The sequence below is a fragment of the Nuphar pumila genome, chromosome 3, assembly GCF_984573655.1.
Source record: "Nuphar pumila chromosome 3, dmNupPumi1.hap1.1, whole genome shotgun sequence".
In the NCBI taxonomy this organism is placed as follows: Eukaryota; Viridiplantae; Streptophyta; class Magnoliopsida; order Nymphaeales; family Nymphaeaceae; genus Nuphar; species Nuphar pumila.
The window spans coordinates 146,909,963-146,926,721 of record NC_143251.1 but is presented as its reverse complement, the minus strand read 5'-3'; the positions used below and the strand labels follow the sequence as shown (position 1 = coordinate 146,926,721).

Below are 16,759 nucleotides of genomic sequence, written 5' to 3'. Positions count from 1 at the left end.
GAAAACTGCCCAATTCAGACTGATTCAGGTCAGAATCTGAGTTGGTTGATTCCCTGAATCGTCAATACCGATACTGACAACATTGACTAAATACACAATCTATAAAAATTTAAAAAATGTGCACAATGACTGCCATCTTAAATATGTTTTTCACGTTACGTGGGATGAGAGCTCAAAGACATGGATGTCTTTGCCATGCAATTTGTCACTTGCAAAGCGGAAATTATGGTCTGAAAGATTAGCCATTGAAGTGTGATAACCCAAATAAGATGACCAAAACTCTCATCCAGTGGCGGTAGTTTAGGTTCCAGTTATTTTGTTTAATCACCTGACATTGGACCTATATATATATAATTTGTTTATTTATTTACACCTTAGACATTTACATGAGAAAGTCATCAGAAAGAAAATGATGGTTGGGTAACTGGTTCCATATCTTCTTGTTCATGAGGTGGCATATTTTATGCACTTACAATTTTGCATAATCACCTGTTGGTGAATGGAAAATAGACTTGTTCTTGGCCCTTTCCAAAGAGCAATATGTTGACATGTTTATATACGCTACACAATAGTATACCACCTTTTTGCATTTTTCTTGAACGTTCAACAGAGAAACAGAAAACAGGAAACTATGAATTCAAACACAGGAGATTATACCTGATAACTTGCAAGTTGCCTTTTTATATCATAATTTTCATACTTTCATTAAAAACATTCATACATAACTTTCATCCCAGTTATGAGATGTTATGGGAATTCCTTCTTTCAGAGCTGAAATTTAGTATTTGGATAGCATAGCTGGAGACTGATTTTTACTGCATGGATTCTCTTCATCATTGAGTTCATTAACTTTGCATAGTGATAATTACATATCGCTTTTATTGCAAGTAATACCGAACATCTACGTATGGCTGATAATCAGTATCATGTTGTTACAGTGATGGCATCCATAAACCCAGCACTGACCACGTCTATATGCAAACAACAAAATACTGCTAATTTGGCTTCATACAAGTTACCAAGAACATTTTTACATGGAATTGAGGAAATAGGGAACATTTCACATGTACGAAGGGCAGGCTTGTCCAATGACCTCACGAGCTTGGGACCTAGAGCCTCATTGACTTTGGGCAGTCCAACCATTGGTTCGGATCCTAAAAAACACAGCAAACACACAGTAAATCCAGTTGCCCCTGATTTTCTCCCACTTCCCTCCTTTGAGCATTGTTTTCCTAGGAGTACCAAAGAATACAGGTAAAAATCTTGTTTCATTCTCCTGTTTTAAAGTTAAAATTATTTTAACAAGTCCATTAAAGGACTTTTTTTGAAAAAATGATGAGTCTAAACTGCTAGATGCTTTTGTTATTTTCACAGGGAAGTCATTCATGAAGAATCCGGGCATGTCCTCAGGGTCCCTTTTCGTCGGGTCCACTTATCTGAAGATGAGACTCATTTTGATGCATATGATACCAGTGGCCCTCAAAATGTAGACCCACGTGTTGGTATGTGTTGGGGAACTTATGAATTGATGTTCCTGTAGTATCTTAGTCAAGTTGTAGCAAGAGAATGTCGGAAGCTGAGTCCAGATTTATGGACCTGTCCTCAAGCTGCCTCTCTCTGCACCTATAGTTTGATAGCTAATCTGTGGGATCCAATACAGGCTACTAGTTATGTGGAAAGATGCAAGCAGATATCATATTGATATTGCTGTTGCTTGTTCTCTTTTTTTTTTCTAGTTTCTGAACTCATTCTTTGCCATTAAACTGCTAATGTTACTTTGTTGTCTCTTGATGAGTAGTCTGAATTAATCCACGTTATTCTTAGTTGAAGATTATTTGTTTCGTCAGGGCTGCCTAAGATATGCAAAGACTGGGTTGAAAGAAGCGAACAGTTGGGAATGCCAAGGTACACCCAAATGTTCTATGCCAAACAGGGAATTATAACTGAAGATATTTCTATTCTGTGCTGCACGTGAGAAGCTCAATCCAGAATTTGTGCGTTCAGAGGTTGCACGTGGCCGAGCCATCATCCCTTCTAACAAGAAGCACTTGGAGCTGGAACCTATTCTTGGTTGGGAGAAACTTCCTGGTCAAAGTTAATGCAAATATTGGGAATTCATCTGTGGTTAGCTCTATTGAAGATGAGGTGCATAAGCTACAATGGGCTACCATGTGGGGTGCTGACACAGTTATGGACCTCTCAACTGGTCGGCACATACATGAAACCCGTGAATGGATCCTTCGTAATTCAGCTGTGCCAGTAGGTACTGTGCCGATCTACCAGGCCCTTGAGAAAGTCAATGGAATTGCAGAAAACCTGAGCTGGGAAGTTTTTAAAGATACCTTGATTGAACAAGCAGAACAAGGTGTGGATTACTTCACCATCCATGCTGGAGTGCTGCTACATTATATCCCATTAACCGCACATCGGATGACTGGTATTGTTTCTCGTGGTGGTTCAATTCATGCAAAATGGTGCCTGGCTTGTCACAAGGAAAATTTTGCTTATGAGCATTGGGATGACATCCTTGACATCTGTAATCAATATGATGTGGCACTTTCCATTGGTGATGGGCTGAGACCTGGGTCAATCTTTGATGCCAATGATACTGCACAGTTTGCAGAGCTTCTCACACAAGGCGAGCTGACACGCCGAGCATGGGAAAAAGATGTTCAGGTAAAATTCCCTATCACAGCATGACAGATTTTTCTTTCATTTGTTTTTTATTCAAAATGCTTAAATGAATTTGAAATCAGTAATTCAATATTGTGATTATGACCGGCATGATCAGTAGTTTAGTGATTGATTGTTGCTTTTCAGGTAATGAATGAGGGGCCTGGGCATATTCCAATGCATAAAATTCCTGAAAATATGGAAAAACAGTTGGAATGGTGCAACGAGGCACCTTTCTATACCCTTGGTCCATTGACAACGGATATTGCACCAGGATACGATCATATCACTTTGGCTATTGGTGCTGCCAATATAGGAGCACTTGGTACTGCTTTGCTATGTTATGTGACTCCTAAGGAACATTTGGGACTACCAAACAGGGATGATGTTAAGGCTGGTGTTATAGCATACAAAATCGCTGCACATGCTGCTGACTTGGCAAAATGTCACCCACATGCCCAAGCATGGGATGACACATTGAGCAAAGCAAGATTTGAATTCAGATGGATGGATCAGTTTGCATTGTCCTTAGATCCCATGACTGCAATGGCTTTCCACGATGAGACCTTGCCATCAGAAGGTGCTAAAGTTGCACATTTCTGTTCTATGTGTGGTCCCAAGTTTTGCTCAATGAAGATAACAGATGATGTGCGCAAATATGCTGAGGAGAATGGTTATGGTACTTTGGAGGAAGCTGTTCAGGAGGGTATGGATGCTATGAGTAAGGAGTTTTTAGCTGCAAAGAAAACTGTCAGCGGGGAGCAACATGGTGAAGTTGGTGGGGAAATCTACCTGCCAAGGAGCTCTGTTTCGGGAAACATGGAGAGATGAAGGTTGGTACACCTATGTCACATGTATCACTAACATTTTGCATTCATAATGATGTTATTGCTGTAAATTCAAAATCCTATTGAAAAGGTAGCATATCATGATATATTCAAAATATTGATGAAAGAAAGAGTGATACTTTGCAATAATATCATATGATAATATTGTTATGATGTTTGAAAATATCAGGAAAATACAGACCAATTTTCAATATTGGAGGCTTAAAGACCCAATGTTTTAGACTAAGAAAGTAAATTGAAATCCTGATAATTTCTAAAAATGCAAAACCCATTTGATTCAAATTGTCACTTCTGTAAATGAGATATTTTTGGGACCTTTTGAATTGGAAGTAAATGTTTTAAATTTTTTTAGGAAATTTAGGTTGTCTATCATTTTTTAGATGGAATCTAGGGCTTTTCATAACTGTTTTTCCGTATTCTTTTCAAGTGTGATGATGTGGCTTATACCAGTATACGTGACTTTGATGTAGGTGTTTGTAGCTTTTGTTGAATCTCCTCTTGATTGCAGTATTTAGATAAGATTTTATTGAAGTACTACTACAAGAGTGACTCGTCTTCTAGCCTGCTAGAATTTACTTCACAATAATTTCTTGTCCTTGTGACATTCTTGTGGTTATTTGAACTATTTAAGTTTTAAATTTCCAAATCTGTGCCTTTTTTTTCCAGAAATTAGCTTTCCTTTTCGAAGTTTTTTGAAATTTCTTTTAGCCTTGATACCATGCATGTTCCCTTGTGACCTACTTTGTACAGTTGTGTCTAGAGTTTGTTTTACTTTGGTTGAGTCATGATGTAAGTGTTGAGTCACTTGTAAGTTTCTCCGAGCCACCCTTGTACTTTGGTTGATCAATACCCTAAAGGGTTAGCCCGTAGATCTGAACTGTAATGTGCCTGCGGGCAAAACAACGAATGAATGTAAATGCGTTGAGTTTTATTTGTTCACACTCTTTGTGATTACCTTCAAGTGATTGTAATTTCTCTCTTCTCTTTCACTCTCTTGCACTGTCTATACTCAAAGCTTTCGCAACGGCAAACAAGCGATCGGATAGGCTTGCAGCGGTAAAGAAGGGCCGCCGCGCCGCACTGGCCTGTTGAAGAAATAGGTCTGTGACAAGTGATATCAGAGCTCATTCTTGAGTTGTGGAAGGGACTCTAGAGTCGATATTGAGAGACGCACCGACAGGTCACTATTTGTGAGCAGGATATCGTAGTGCCCCAATACAACTTATGCAACACCAAAGGTAAGACAGTTGCTGAGACCGAGAAGATGGGTTCATCTCGGGGCCATGGGCAGATAGTCGAGACTGTCAATAGACTGGTGGTTGATGTGACTTCGTATGATGAAGCGTTTTTACGGGCATTGGAGTCGTTTGGAGGATTGGACGATGAGGTAACAAGCCTGCGAGAGTAGGTGAACTTGCTGATGGGGTAGGTGACATCGTTGACTACGATAATAACTGCCCTGTAGACTAAATTAGGGGAGCTTCAGTTGAAGAACCACACATTGTAGCAGACAATGATCCTAAATGGTGAAAATAGCGATAGGCCATTGAAGATAGATGTGTCGAAGCCAACAAAGTTCAATGGCTTCAAAGACAACAATGCCCTTGAGAATTTTTTATTCCAGATGAAAAACTATCTGGATATTCAGAATGTACAGGCCGAGGACCTCAGGGTGAAGGCTGCAACAACTCTGCTTAGCAGAGATGCTATAGCCTGGTGGAGAAGGAAACATAACAACATAGAAAGAGGACATTGCGTCATTGATACTTTTGAGGCCTTCAAAATTGAGCTGCGAAACTACTTTATGCCGTGGAATGTTCAACGTCAAGCATATCAGATGGTGTCGGAATTGAAACACACTAGAGCCTTGATAGATTACATTAGGACATTTTAGAAGCTCATGTTGGACATAGCCAATATGCCAGATGAAGACAAACTCAATTGGTTTATTGTGTGACTACAGTCGTGGGCATAATCTGAAGTGAAAATGAGCAATCTTGAGACTTTGGAAGATGCATCTATGACAACCGAGCACTTAGTGGATACTCAACACAAGACCTTCACTCCATCGACCAATGTCGGGAAGAAGCCAAACTATGGAGGCAAGAAAGAGGACCAACGTGACAACAAGGGTGAGGCGTCAACCCAACACCACTTCGACAAGAAGCAAAATTTTAAGAAGTACAATAACGATAACAAAGGTTGTGTTGTGACTTGTTGGTTTTGTGGTGATAGGCATGTCACAAGATAATGTCCAAAGTGATTCGTGAACGACGACGAACATGCCAATGTGGTGCAAACAGATAGTAGTGATACCGAGGTTGTGCAACCGAGGATGGGGGTCATGTATACCATAAATACAGCTAGAAGTTGTGCAATGAAAAGCATACCAATCAACAAAGAACTTATGTACTTGGAAGTTATTATGAATAAGAAGTCTACTATAGCAATGGTAGACTCCGGGGCCACACATAACTTCGTCTAGCGGGAAGAGGCACAACGATTGAACTTGAAGCCCAGGCCAAATCAAATGACCATCAAAACAGTGAACTCTAAGGCCAAGACCATCCTTGGTGAAGCAAGAGATGTGGCTATCCGAATTGAGAGTTGAGCCGACACGCCAACTTCTCAGTGGTTTTCTTGAACGATTTTTGGATGATTTTGGGCATGGAGTTTTTTTGAAACCAAAATGTAATAATGCTGTCGAAAATGAACTCATTGACTATCATGGAGTCGAACTCGTTGCACGCAGTGCAATGCCTCATTCTTGGAGGCAAGACTTCAGTGCTATCGGCGATGCAACTAAAGAAGGGTGTCAAGCAAGGAGAGCAAACATTCTTAGTTACTGTGCGCACTGAAGAAGGGAAGGTTGAAGCAACACTGCCGCCGACTTTAGCCCCACTGTTGGCAGAGTTTCAAGAAGTGATGCCCCTATAACTGTCGAAGCATTTACCGTCAAGACGCGAGGTTGACCACATGATTGAGTTGACCTCGAGAGCAAAGCCTTCTGCCATAGTCCCTTACCGCATGGGACCGTCGTAATTAAAGAAGCTACGCAGGTAGCTGGACGAGATGTTAGAAGCATGCATCGTTCATCCCTCAAAAGTACCCTTTGACACCCCTGTGCTCTTTTAGGTGAAACATGATGGCTCCAAACGACTGTGTGGATTACCGTGCATTGAACAAAGTCACGGTGAAAAATAAGTATCCGCTGCCTTTGATAGCGGACTTATTCAATCAGTTAGGCAGTGCTCGAGTCTTTTCGAAATTGGATTTGCGATCAGGTTTCTGGCAGGTGAGGATTGCAGATGGTGATAAACCAAAGACAACTTGTGTCACTCGCTATGGTGCCTATGATTTTTTTTGTGATGCCATTCGGGTTGACGAATGCTTCGGCCACGTTCACAACATTGATGAATAAGATTTTTTATCCTTAGACAAGTTTGTGGTAGTCTATCTTGATGACATCGTGATCTACAACAACAACATGGAAGATCATGTTGGGCACTTACGAACAGTGTTTCAGGTGCTGAAGGAGAATGACCTCTGTGTCAAGCGAGAGAAGTGTCTATTCGAATAGGAGAAGATCAACTTTCTTGGTCACGTTGTGGGGCATGGTTTGCTGCGCATGGACGGGCAGAAGATAAGAGCCATCCAGTAATGGTGTCTTACCAGAGTTGTGGTCATTCTTTGGCTTGTCAAAATACTATCAACAGTTCATCAAAGGCTACTCTCTCATTGCTGCGCCCCTTACAGATTTGCTGAAGAAGAATCAGGTATGACTCTGGACATGAGCTTGCCAAGATACCTTCGATGACTTGAAGAAAGCCTTAGTGAGGGAACCTGTGCTGCGATTGTCAGACCACACAAGACCCTTTGAAGTTCATACAGATGCTTCAGTCTTCGCCATTGATGGAGTTTTCATGCAGGAAGGACATCCGATTGCTTACGAGAGTCGAAAGTTAAAGGATGCTGAGAGACGCTATACTGTGCATGAACGTGAGATGATGATCATCGTGCACTGCCTCAGGACCTAATGACACTACCTTCTGGGTACCCAGTTCATCGTCAAGACGGACAATGTCACCACAAGCTATTTTCAGACGTAGAAGAAGCTGATGCTTAAGCAAGCTCGATGGAAAATGTTTTTGACTGAGTTAAATTTCGCATTGGAGTATAAGGTGGGGAAGACTAATGTTGTTGCTGACGCATTAAGTCACAAGGCGAAACTGACGGTTGTGCGTGCGAAGCCTTCCAAAGTTTACTTGTTGGACCGTATCTACGAAGGTATGCAACAAGATACAATGGAGCAACACCTTGTCTCGCGTAAGCGAAAAAGACTCGATGATTTTGGCTACAAGATGACCTCATCGTGACAAAATGGGGATGCATCTTCGTGCCGCGATGGGGAAGCCTTTGCCGCGAACTACTTAAGGAGTGTCATGATACACTATGGGCCGGTCATCCAAGATAAGAGCGGATCTTAGCAGTCCTTGAGCGCGACTACTATTTGTCGCTGATGAGAGACAATGTGGAGGGGTATATGCGAATGTGCCTCATCTGCTAGCAAGACAAGGGGACCAATCAAAAGACTGTTAGCCTCTGCCTATTCTAGAATGTCTTTGGGAAAGCATTTTCATTGACTTCATTGTTAGTCTGTCGAAGGTAAATGACTTCAACTCCATCCTGGTGGTGGTGGACTGTTTCTCTAAATATGTCACCTTTGTCTCAATCATGGTTGCCAGTTGAGGAAGCGGGAGCGGGAAGCGATACGGGAAGCGGGAGCGGGAAGCGAGGCACTTTCAAAATTTTAGGAAGCGGGGAAGCGTGGGACCACTTAGGAGCGATTCGGGAAGTGTCTCGGAAGCGACCTAGGAAGCGTCTCGGAAGCGAGGGGGAAGCGAAAAAAAAATAAAAAATAAAAAGTACAAAAAATTGAAAAAAACAGGGGAAGCGTGGGGGAAGCGAGGGAGAAGCATGGGGGAAGCGTGATGGGAAGCGCGCTTCCCATTAAAGGAAAGCGCGTCCCCCATTAAAGGGAAACGCGTCCCCCATTAAAGGGAAACACGCTTCCCAAAAAAGGGGGACGCTTCCCCCCACGCTTCGGAAACGCGACGTTCCGCGCTTCCGAAGCGCGCTTCCCCTTTTAGCTAGGCGCTTCCGGTAACCCTAGTCTCAACTTCTAAGGAGTGCCCCGCAGAAAAGACTGAAGAGCTGTTCGTCAAGCATGTTGTGAAGCACTGGGGTGTACCAAAAAGCATTGTGAGTGATCGCGATGCTCGCTTCACAGGAAAATTCTGGTGTGAAGTGTTTCAGCTACTCGGTTCTGATATGCTTTTTTCAACAAGTTTTCACCCAAAGATGGATGGGTAGAAAAAGCGCATTAACGGGCTGTTGGAGCAGTATCTCATGCACTTTGTTAGTGCCAATCAGAAATACTGGGTGAAGCTCCTGGACGTAGCTCAATTATGCTACAATCTTCAAAAGAGTGAGTCTTTTGGCCAAAGCCAATTCGAGATAGCTACGGGGCAACAACCACTAACTCTGCATACTCTAGCCGCACAGGAAAAGGGAAAGTCATCATTTGCCTATTAGTTTGTTCGAAACTGACACAAGCAGACTGAGTTGGTGAATGCATTTTTGCACAAGGCGGCTAAGAGACTAAAAAAGTGGGCGGACAAGCATCGCCGCCCTACTGAGCTTCGAGTTAAGGACCGAGTGTTTGTAAAGCTTTATCCTGATCGCACATGCATCTTTCGTGGATGGCACCGCAGACTGATCAGGAAGTATGAGGGACCATTCACCATCACCAAGAAAGTGAGCAAGTTGGCGTACAAGTTGGACTTGCCCCCGAACTTCAAGGTGCACCCGGTGTTTCACTTGTGCAACCTAAAACCGTTCTATGTGGATGAGGGAGATTCGAAACGTAGTGTACTACAACACGCTCCTATTTTGCAGAGGGCCCCAACAACACAACAGTTCGAGAAGCGTCTCAGCAAGATCCTTCGTCACAAGGTCAACTACTTGGGCGAAACGAAGAAGTATTTTGTGTAGTGGGAGAAGACAGCGGAACTGACATGAGAGCCAACATTCTGGATGAAGAGCCGCTATCCAGATAAAGTCAAAGCTTATCATGAAACAAATGGCGCCGAGGGTGGTGCATGATTTGAAGGGGGGAGCATGTTTCCTTGTGACCTATTTTGTACAATTGTGTTTAGAGTCTGTTTTGCTTTTGTTGAGTCATGATGTAAGTGTTGAGTCACTTGTAACTTTCTCCGGTCCACCCTTATACTTTGGTTCAGGTTGATTAATACCCTGAAGGGTTAACTCGTAGATCTAAACTGTAATGTGCGTGCGGGAAAAATAGTGAATGAATGTAAATGTGTTGAGCTTTCTTTGTTTACGCTCATTGTGATTACCTTCAAGTGATTGCAATTTCTCTCCCTCTCTTCTCTTTCACTCTATTGCACTCTCTATACTCAAAGCTTCCGTAGCGGCAAGCGAGCGACCAGATAGGCTTGCGGTGGTAAGGAAGGACCGTCGTGTTGCACTGGCCTGTTGAAGAAATAGGCCCATGATAATGCAGACATCAATACTAAATAGTTTACTAATTCAATGAAAAATAAGAGGCACTACATGTGCACATATATATGAGACCTTGGCAAGTTACACTTAATATATGAGACAATGGTATTCTAGGGCCAGAAAGGGTCTAGTGAACTTGTTAGTCTACTGAAGGCTGTGAAACCCATCCACACATGCACACAATCTGCAACTATTCAATTTAGTAAATCTATTATTGTTTATCTGCCGTGTCATCCATGTTTATGCTTTGTCTCCGTTGATGGCACTTATGCTATTTTCTTATGTCAATCCTTTTGTCTTATCTCTGCAGGAAACTGTTTGGAATCGTGAAGGATCGGGGCTGAGTTCCACATATTGATTGTCCTTTTTGTTTGTTATCTGGCTTGTGGGTAAGTTATGGTTTATAAAATAAAGCCAAGCCATTCCTCGTGTAGAATTGTTGTCTTGAGGAACAAAAACAATCTTGTTATCTATTTATAATGTTATTGTCCCGAACCGAGCCTTCGAAATGGGGCGGTTGCAGTGCGGAGCTCTACTGAGTAGAGAATGCATCGAGTGTAGTAACACGCGGTGTGTGTTGGCTTGATTGGTGGTGTGCGGTGGTATCACAACACATGATATGCAATGGTATCGTCGTTAGTGCATCGTTGTATGGCGGCATAGACGTAGAGCACTATTTGGTTAAGTAGTGTGAGTGGATCAGAGGATGTTGCCTTTGGAGATTTGGTTAAGGACCTCTCGGCTTGTAGGAGCATCTCACGCGTAGCGGTTGGATGCACGAGGATGCGTGTGGCTAATTCTCTTAGGAATCACCTTAGGTGATTCCAATCGAGTATGGTGACTTGAGGCTAGGCGAGTGAATGCCTAGGCGCCAGTGAATGAGTCTGGGTAGTGCTATGGTGTTCAATCATCAACTGATCTTCGGACTGGGGGCCATAAGGTCTTGCTCTTTCAATGGTGAGGTTTGACTGTAGCGTGTGCATGGAGTCGCAATACGCTCCATAACATGCAAGGCTAAGGCAAGTTTGTGTCCTTTTTAGAAGTGATAGCTGGTATGAGACAGTTATGCACTAAGTGACATAGACTAGATGTAATTCACATTTAAAGATGCGCTTGATCAACTTTTGTTATGCAGCTGTGTATGAGGTGGTGAGTAGGGCCAATGAAAGGGTTCAACACATGAAAAAGTGTTGGTGCACGACTTTTGGCAGTTAAGTTGTTTAGACTAAGCAGTCTGGCGCCATCGTGGGTTTGCAAAAATTTTTATGCCCATGACAAAACGATCAGAAGGCGTGCGGCGGTAAGGAAGGACCGTCGTGTCGCACTAGCTTATTGAAAAAGTTGGCTCATGACAAATTAACATCAAAGCATAAAGATTTATAGATACCTTGTTGTTCATTGAGTGCGACACTGAAGATGACAACGATGGTTTATCTTGGTTACACAAATTTGCACAGTTGAAGTATTGTTGATCGAGCACAGAAGCAAGATGTTGGCAGAGTGATATGAGTCATCTTGTCGGTGATAAGCAGAAGTGTGAGGTTGTTGTTTAGTTGGCTAAAAGAACGTAGATAAGCCAAAGATTTCTACCAGTTGTGCGTTAGGCTCATAGGTGGAGTGTGACGTTTGCCTTGTGCATGCAGAGAATGCACGTTGGATTCGACTGTATGTATTTGCACATTTGGGTATGAGAGACTTAACTAAACTTTTATATTCTCTTCCAAGATTGTGGGTTAGCGGTATGCCCATCTTGAGTAGAATGTTCATTGTTTTGGTCCCTTGACTTGGCAGTTCCTTTGTGAATTGTGTGTACGAAAAAAGTTATTGTTTGTGACTTGTCGATTTAGTTCATACGAGAATGTTTTGCTGGCTTTGAATGAGAATTGCAACGTGCTAACTTTGGATGAGAGTTGTAGCATTGAACGTTTTCCCCCATGTGAAGACAAGTGCCCAGGAAGACGTTTTGAAGGACCACTTTAGGGTGATACGCAAGTAGACGTCCTCCACTTGAGGACTAGTTTGGACCATTGAAAAACCACAAGTTGATGCCTTAAGGGAGTTGATATCCTTGCGGCACGCGTTGGTGGTCGTCCTTCTCTGTGAGGACCACGAAGGGCTTGAAATTGCCCTTGCTGGGGTTAGAAGGCACCCCGACCATGAGCATAAAGACAACAAGTTTGTCGTACGGGCGAGGATGACCCGCTTGTGCATAAAACTGCACTGGGGTCCCACGAGCAAAGAATGCTCAATGTTGATGGAGCATAAGACCGATGTCTAAGTGATCGGGGGTGCATTAATGAATGGGACTTAACGTGTTAAAGGTTGCAACGATAGTGGATGGAAACCAGAACAAGTTGAGTAGGGTGAAGAAAATAAGTAAACAAAATATAATTACAAAGGAAAACTGACATATTTATTAAGACTGTGTTCTTACCTGCATCGGCATTGTCGATGACGACAATGGTTTGGGTGAGGGAGAATGTCTCAGACCGAGTATTCGGAATGGGCTGGTTGCAGTGCAGAGCTCTATTGAGTGAAAAATGCATCGAGTGTAGGAACACACAGTGTGTGTTGACTTGATCGGTGACGTGCAGTGGTAGTACAACATGCGACAGACAACAATATCGTCATTAGTGCATCGCTGTATGGCGACACAGACGTGGAGTGTTGTATGGTTAAGCAATGCCAGCGGATCAAAGGATGTTGCCTTTGAAGATTTGGTTAAATACCTCTTGGCTTGCAGGAGCGTCCCACGCGTAGCGATTGGATGCATGACAGTATGTGTGGGTTTGGGCTAATTCTCCCAAGAATCACCTTAGGTGATTCCAATCCAGTATGGTGACTTGGGGCTAGGCGAGTGAATGCCTAAGCGTCGACGAATGAGTCTGGGTGGTGCTCTTCGCTATGGTGTTCAATTATCAATTGGTCTTCAAACTGAGGGCCGCAAGGTCCTGTTCCTTCAGTGACGAGGTTTGACTGTAACATGCGTATGGAGTCACAATACGCTCCATAGCACGTAAGACTAAAGCAAGTTTGTGCCATTTTCAAAAGTGATAGCTGGTATGAGATGACTATGTACTAAATGACATGGACTAGATAGAATTCACATTTAAAGATACACTTGATCTACCTCCGCTAGGTAGCTGCCCACGAGGTGGTGCGTAGGGCAGGTTTGCGGAAAATTCTATGCCCGTGACAAAGTGGTCAGAAGGCTTGCATGAAGGACTGTCGCGCCGCACTGGCCTATTAAAAAAGTAGGCCCGTGACCGTTATATTGGCCTTCATTAATTTTGAATTGCATCGGGGGTATCTACATTTGCTTTTCCCCCAGCGTGTTGCTGTGTAGTACAGGCTGAGAAAGTCCATTTGAACCTGAACAAGATAATGCCTGTGTAGGGAGTGTACATCTTCTCTTTTCTTTCTGCACAGGGTTGCGGTTTGTTTGTCTGGGTGGGTTTTCAAGAGAGCAAGATTTGGATAAAGGTATCTAGATCAAGTTCAACCACGGTGAGCCTGGAAAGTGAGAATTTTCCAGCTCACACGTACTAATTTTCTCCTCTCGTTTTTTCTTAAATTCCATGATCCATTGAAGCACCTCCTTTACTTTGCTACTACTGCACCAATTGTCAATGTAAGAAATGCCTCTTCTTACATAATTAGATGTAGCAATATGTGTGATTTTACAAGCTTTATGAGCAGATGTTTACTATTGTTTACTATGTTTCGTCGCAAGCCCAGATATGAGTGGGCAGCAGGGGTGCTTGGACTGTCTTCCCTGGTTTATGGGCCAGAGAAGAGAGAGGAGCAGGCTGAGAAAGTCTCTTTGAACGTGAACAGAGTAACACCTGCGCAGGGAGGGTGCCACTTCTATTTGTCTGATTTTATAGGGTGCTTGTTTTCTTGACGATGCTGGAAGAGTGCTTCTCCTTTTGCTTTTTGATTCTTGTGGTAAGTTTGTAATCAAAATGTGATATGCAGTGTGCCCCACTTCTTTAGGTGATTTTACTCTAGTGCACGCTCCGTGTTGGATGGTCCTGTAAGATTTTGTCCTTTGTTGAAATTTGGTGTAAAACTATCTCTAAGCGTTTTCTCAATTTTTTAAATTTTTCCTAAGTTTGTGGGTAATGAGTTCTCTTCCCATAGTGTTGAGAAAACTCAAGTTTTAAAGGTCCAGGCCTTTAAGGGTTGATCTTGGGCTTGTGCATTACTTTATTTCTTGAACCTTAAACCTTGACATTGGGTTTGGGTTATGGGTTTGACTTATTTTTTTAGTACTTGAGACACATCTAATCCTTAAGTCTAAAACTGACCATTGATCAAACTAGAGAAGCGACAAGAGTTGGCTTTTGACTTAGATTTAGATTTTAGATCTTTGACCTTGGATTAGGGGTTTGACTTATATTTTTAGTACTTGGGATGGATCTAATTGCTAAGTCTAAAACTAATCATTGACCCAGACTTAAGACTGTCATTGACTTTGCTTTAAACATATTTGGATCTTATCTAGACCCTTTAGACCATGCCTAATGTTTTTGCACAAAACTTTAATAGTCTTAACGGTCTAAAAACTACCTCTTATCCTTACTTTGATTGATCGTTGACTTTTGACTCAGTCAAGTTCATAATTGATCTTGTCAGTGTCATTCCAGTTCATGTATTAGCGCCCTTTGCATAACATCTGAGCTTTTATGGTTGACCATTTTGGCCAGCCAAGGCCCTTTATTTCTTGATGTTTGGACCCATTAAAGGCCTTTTACCACCTTTATGGGTGGCCTTGGGCTTGGGGCCTATATAAACCCCAACCCTCTCCCATTTTCTCATCCCATTATTCTCTCCAATCTCCTCTCCATGAGCTCTGCTTTCTCTTTCTCTCCCACGAGTTTTGCTTCATTCTTCTTTTTGTACTTTTGAAATTTCAATTTGGATCTAGATTCAATTATTGTTTGGATCCTTATCTAAGATCCAGATCTTGTTATTGTTTAGATCCATAACCAGTTGCTATCCATTTTGGATTCAGATTTAATTCAAACCCAAAATCCATATTTAGGGTCTAGATTTAGTTTGTATCCAGATCCAATTCAAATCCAATTTGGATTTAGATTCAATTTAGATCCAAATCTAGTTTGGATCTAGATCTAGTTGTTTGGATCCATATTCAGTTCAAATTCAAATTCAGTTTCAATCTAGATTCAGTTGTTGTTCAGATCTAGATTCAGTTCAGATTCAAATTTAGATCTATATCTAGTTGTTCAAATTTAGATCTAGTTCATATCCAAATCTAGATCTAGCCAGATCCAAGTTCATTTGCTATCCAAGCCCAATTGATATTCAGGTCCATTACTAAGATCTCGATTCAGTTGTTGTTTGAATCTATACCCATATCCAAACTCAAGATCCATATCCAATTCAAACTTAGATCTTCCTATCCTATTCAAGAGGTTGTTCATGGTGGTTTGTGTCGAGTTTATCAGTCTCACCCAATGCAGGTCTCACCCAATGCAGGCCGTGAATCAAATTTTTGAGAGTAGGCGAATGCTTGGTTGTATCCTGAGAGCATAGTTGTACGAGTACCTATTGTATTGAGGACTTGATCCTAAGTGGGGTAACTATCGCTTGAAAGACAACACGTTTATGTGTGCCTCTGAGCTCATTGGTTCAATTTCAGTTGCTTGACCCATAAAAGTTAAGTTAAAAAATTCAACAATTTTCAAGCGATATTACTGCAAATGACGACTGTAAAGGTTGGAAACGAGGAGTTGCCCAAGTTGTCCTAGTTCAATGACATCAATTTCAAACGATAGCAACACACAAATGCTCATCTTTCTCATGATTGTTAAAGTGGTCTACGTGCTCACAAAAGACAATCCAGAAGAACGAGAGGACAAAACCTTTGCTGAAAATCGTAGGACACTAAAGTGAAAGCAGGATGACTTCGTGTGTTACAGACACATAATGAATGCACTCTCCGACATCCTATTTGATCTCTACTCAGAAGTCAGCACTACAAAGAAGTTGCGGGAAGCCTTTGAAAGCAAATATAAAATAGAGGATGCAAAAAATCATAAGTTTTTGGTTAATAAGTATATGAAATTTAAATTCTTTGATGATAAGTCATTGCTACATCAAGTTTATGAGATGCAGATTTTAGCTAATCAAATCAAGTTTGAGGGTATGAACCTTGATGATTCATTCAAGTGACTGCAATCATTAGTTGATTGCCCCCATATTGAAAAGATTATCGAAGAATTGGAACATAAGAATGAAGAGTTTACCTTAGAATAACTTCTTCAACATCTTATAATCAAGGAGGAAGCTTGATCTCGAGATAAGAAAGATATAGTAAAAGAAGTTCGTGCTAAGGTTAAACATGGTAGAACGAAAACTAAAGTTAAAACCCGAACTTAGGAACAAGAACAAAGAATCCAAGTTCATTGCTAAGAAGAAAAATAATGTTTCCTACTATACTTGTGGAAAATCAGGTCACTATGCTAGAGGATGCCGACACATGAAGAAATTTCAAGGCAATAAAGCTAATAAACCCGATGATGACCTCGTGGGTGTAGTTAGTGAGATATTTATGATTAATTTAGATAAAGGGTGATACATGAATTTTGGATCAACGATTCACTTATACAAGGATAGAAGTATGTTCG

General features: G+C 41.8%; 1 protein-coding gene across 1 annotated transcript; it reads left to right on the top strand.

Moving 5' to 3' along the window:
- Positions 1-1,900: 1,900 nt before the first annotated feature.
- LOC149844333 (phosphomethylpyrimidine synthase, chloroplastic-like) lies at positions 1,901-14,174 on the top strand. The gene is given in 5 exon segments (XM_090002144.1): positions 1,901-1,954; positions 1,956-2,066; positions 2,068-2,676; positions 2,821-3,506; positions 13,845-14,174. Coding segments are annotated over 4 exon segments (1,443 nt in total). The 5' UTR covers positions 1,901-1,915; the 3' UTR covers positions 3,505-3,506; positions 13,845-14,174.
- Positions 14,175-16,759: the final 2,585 nt, after the last annotated feature.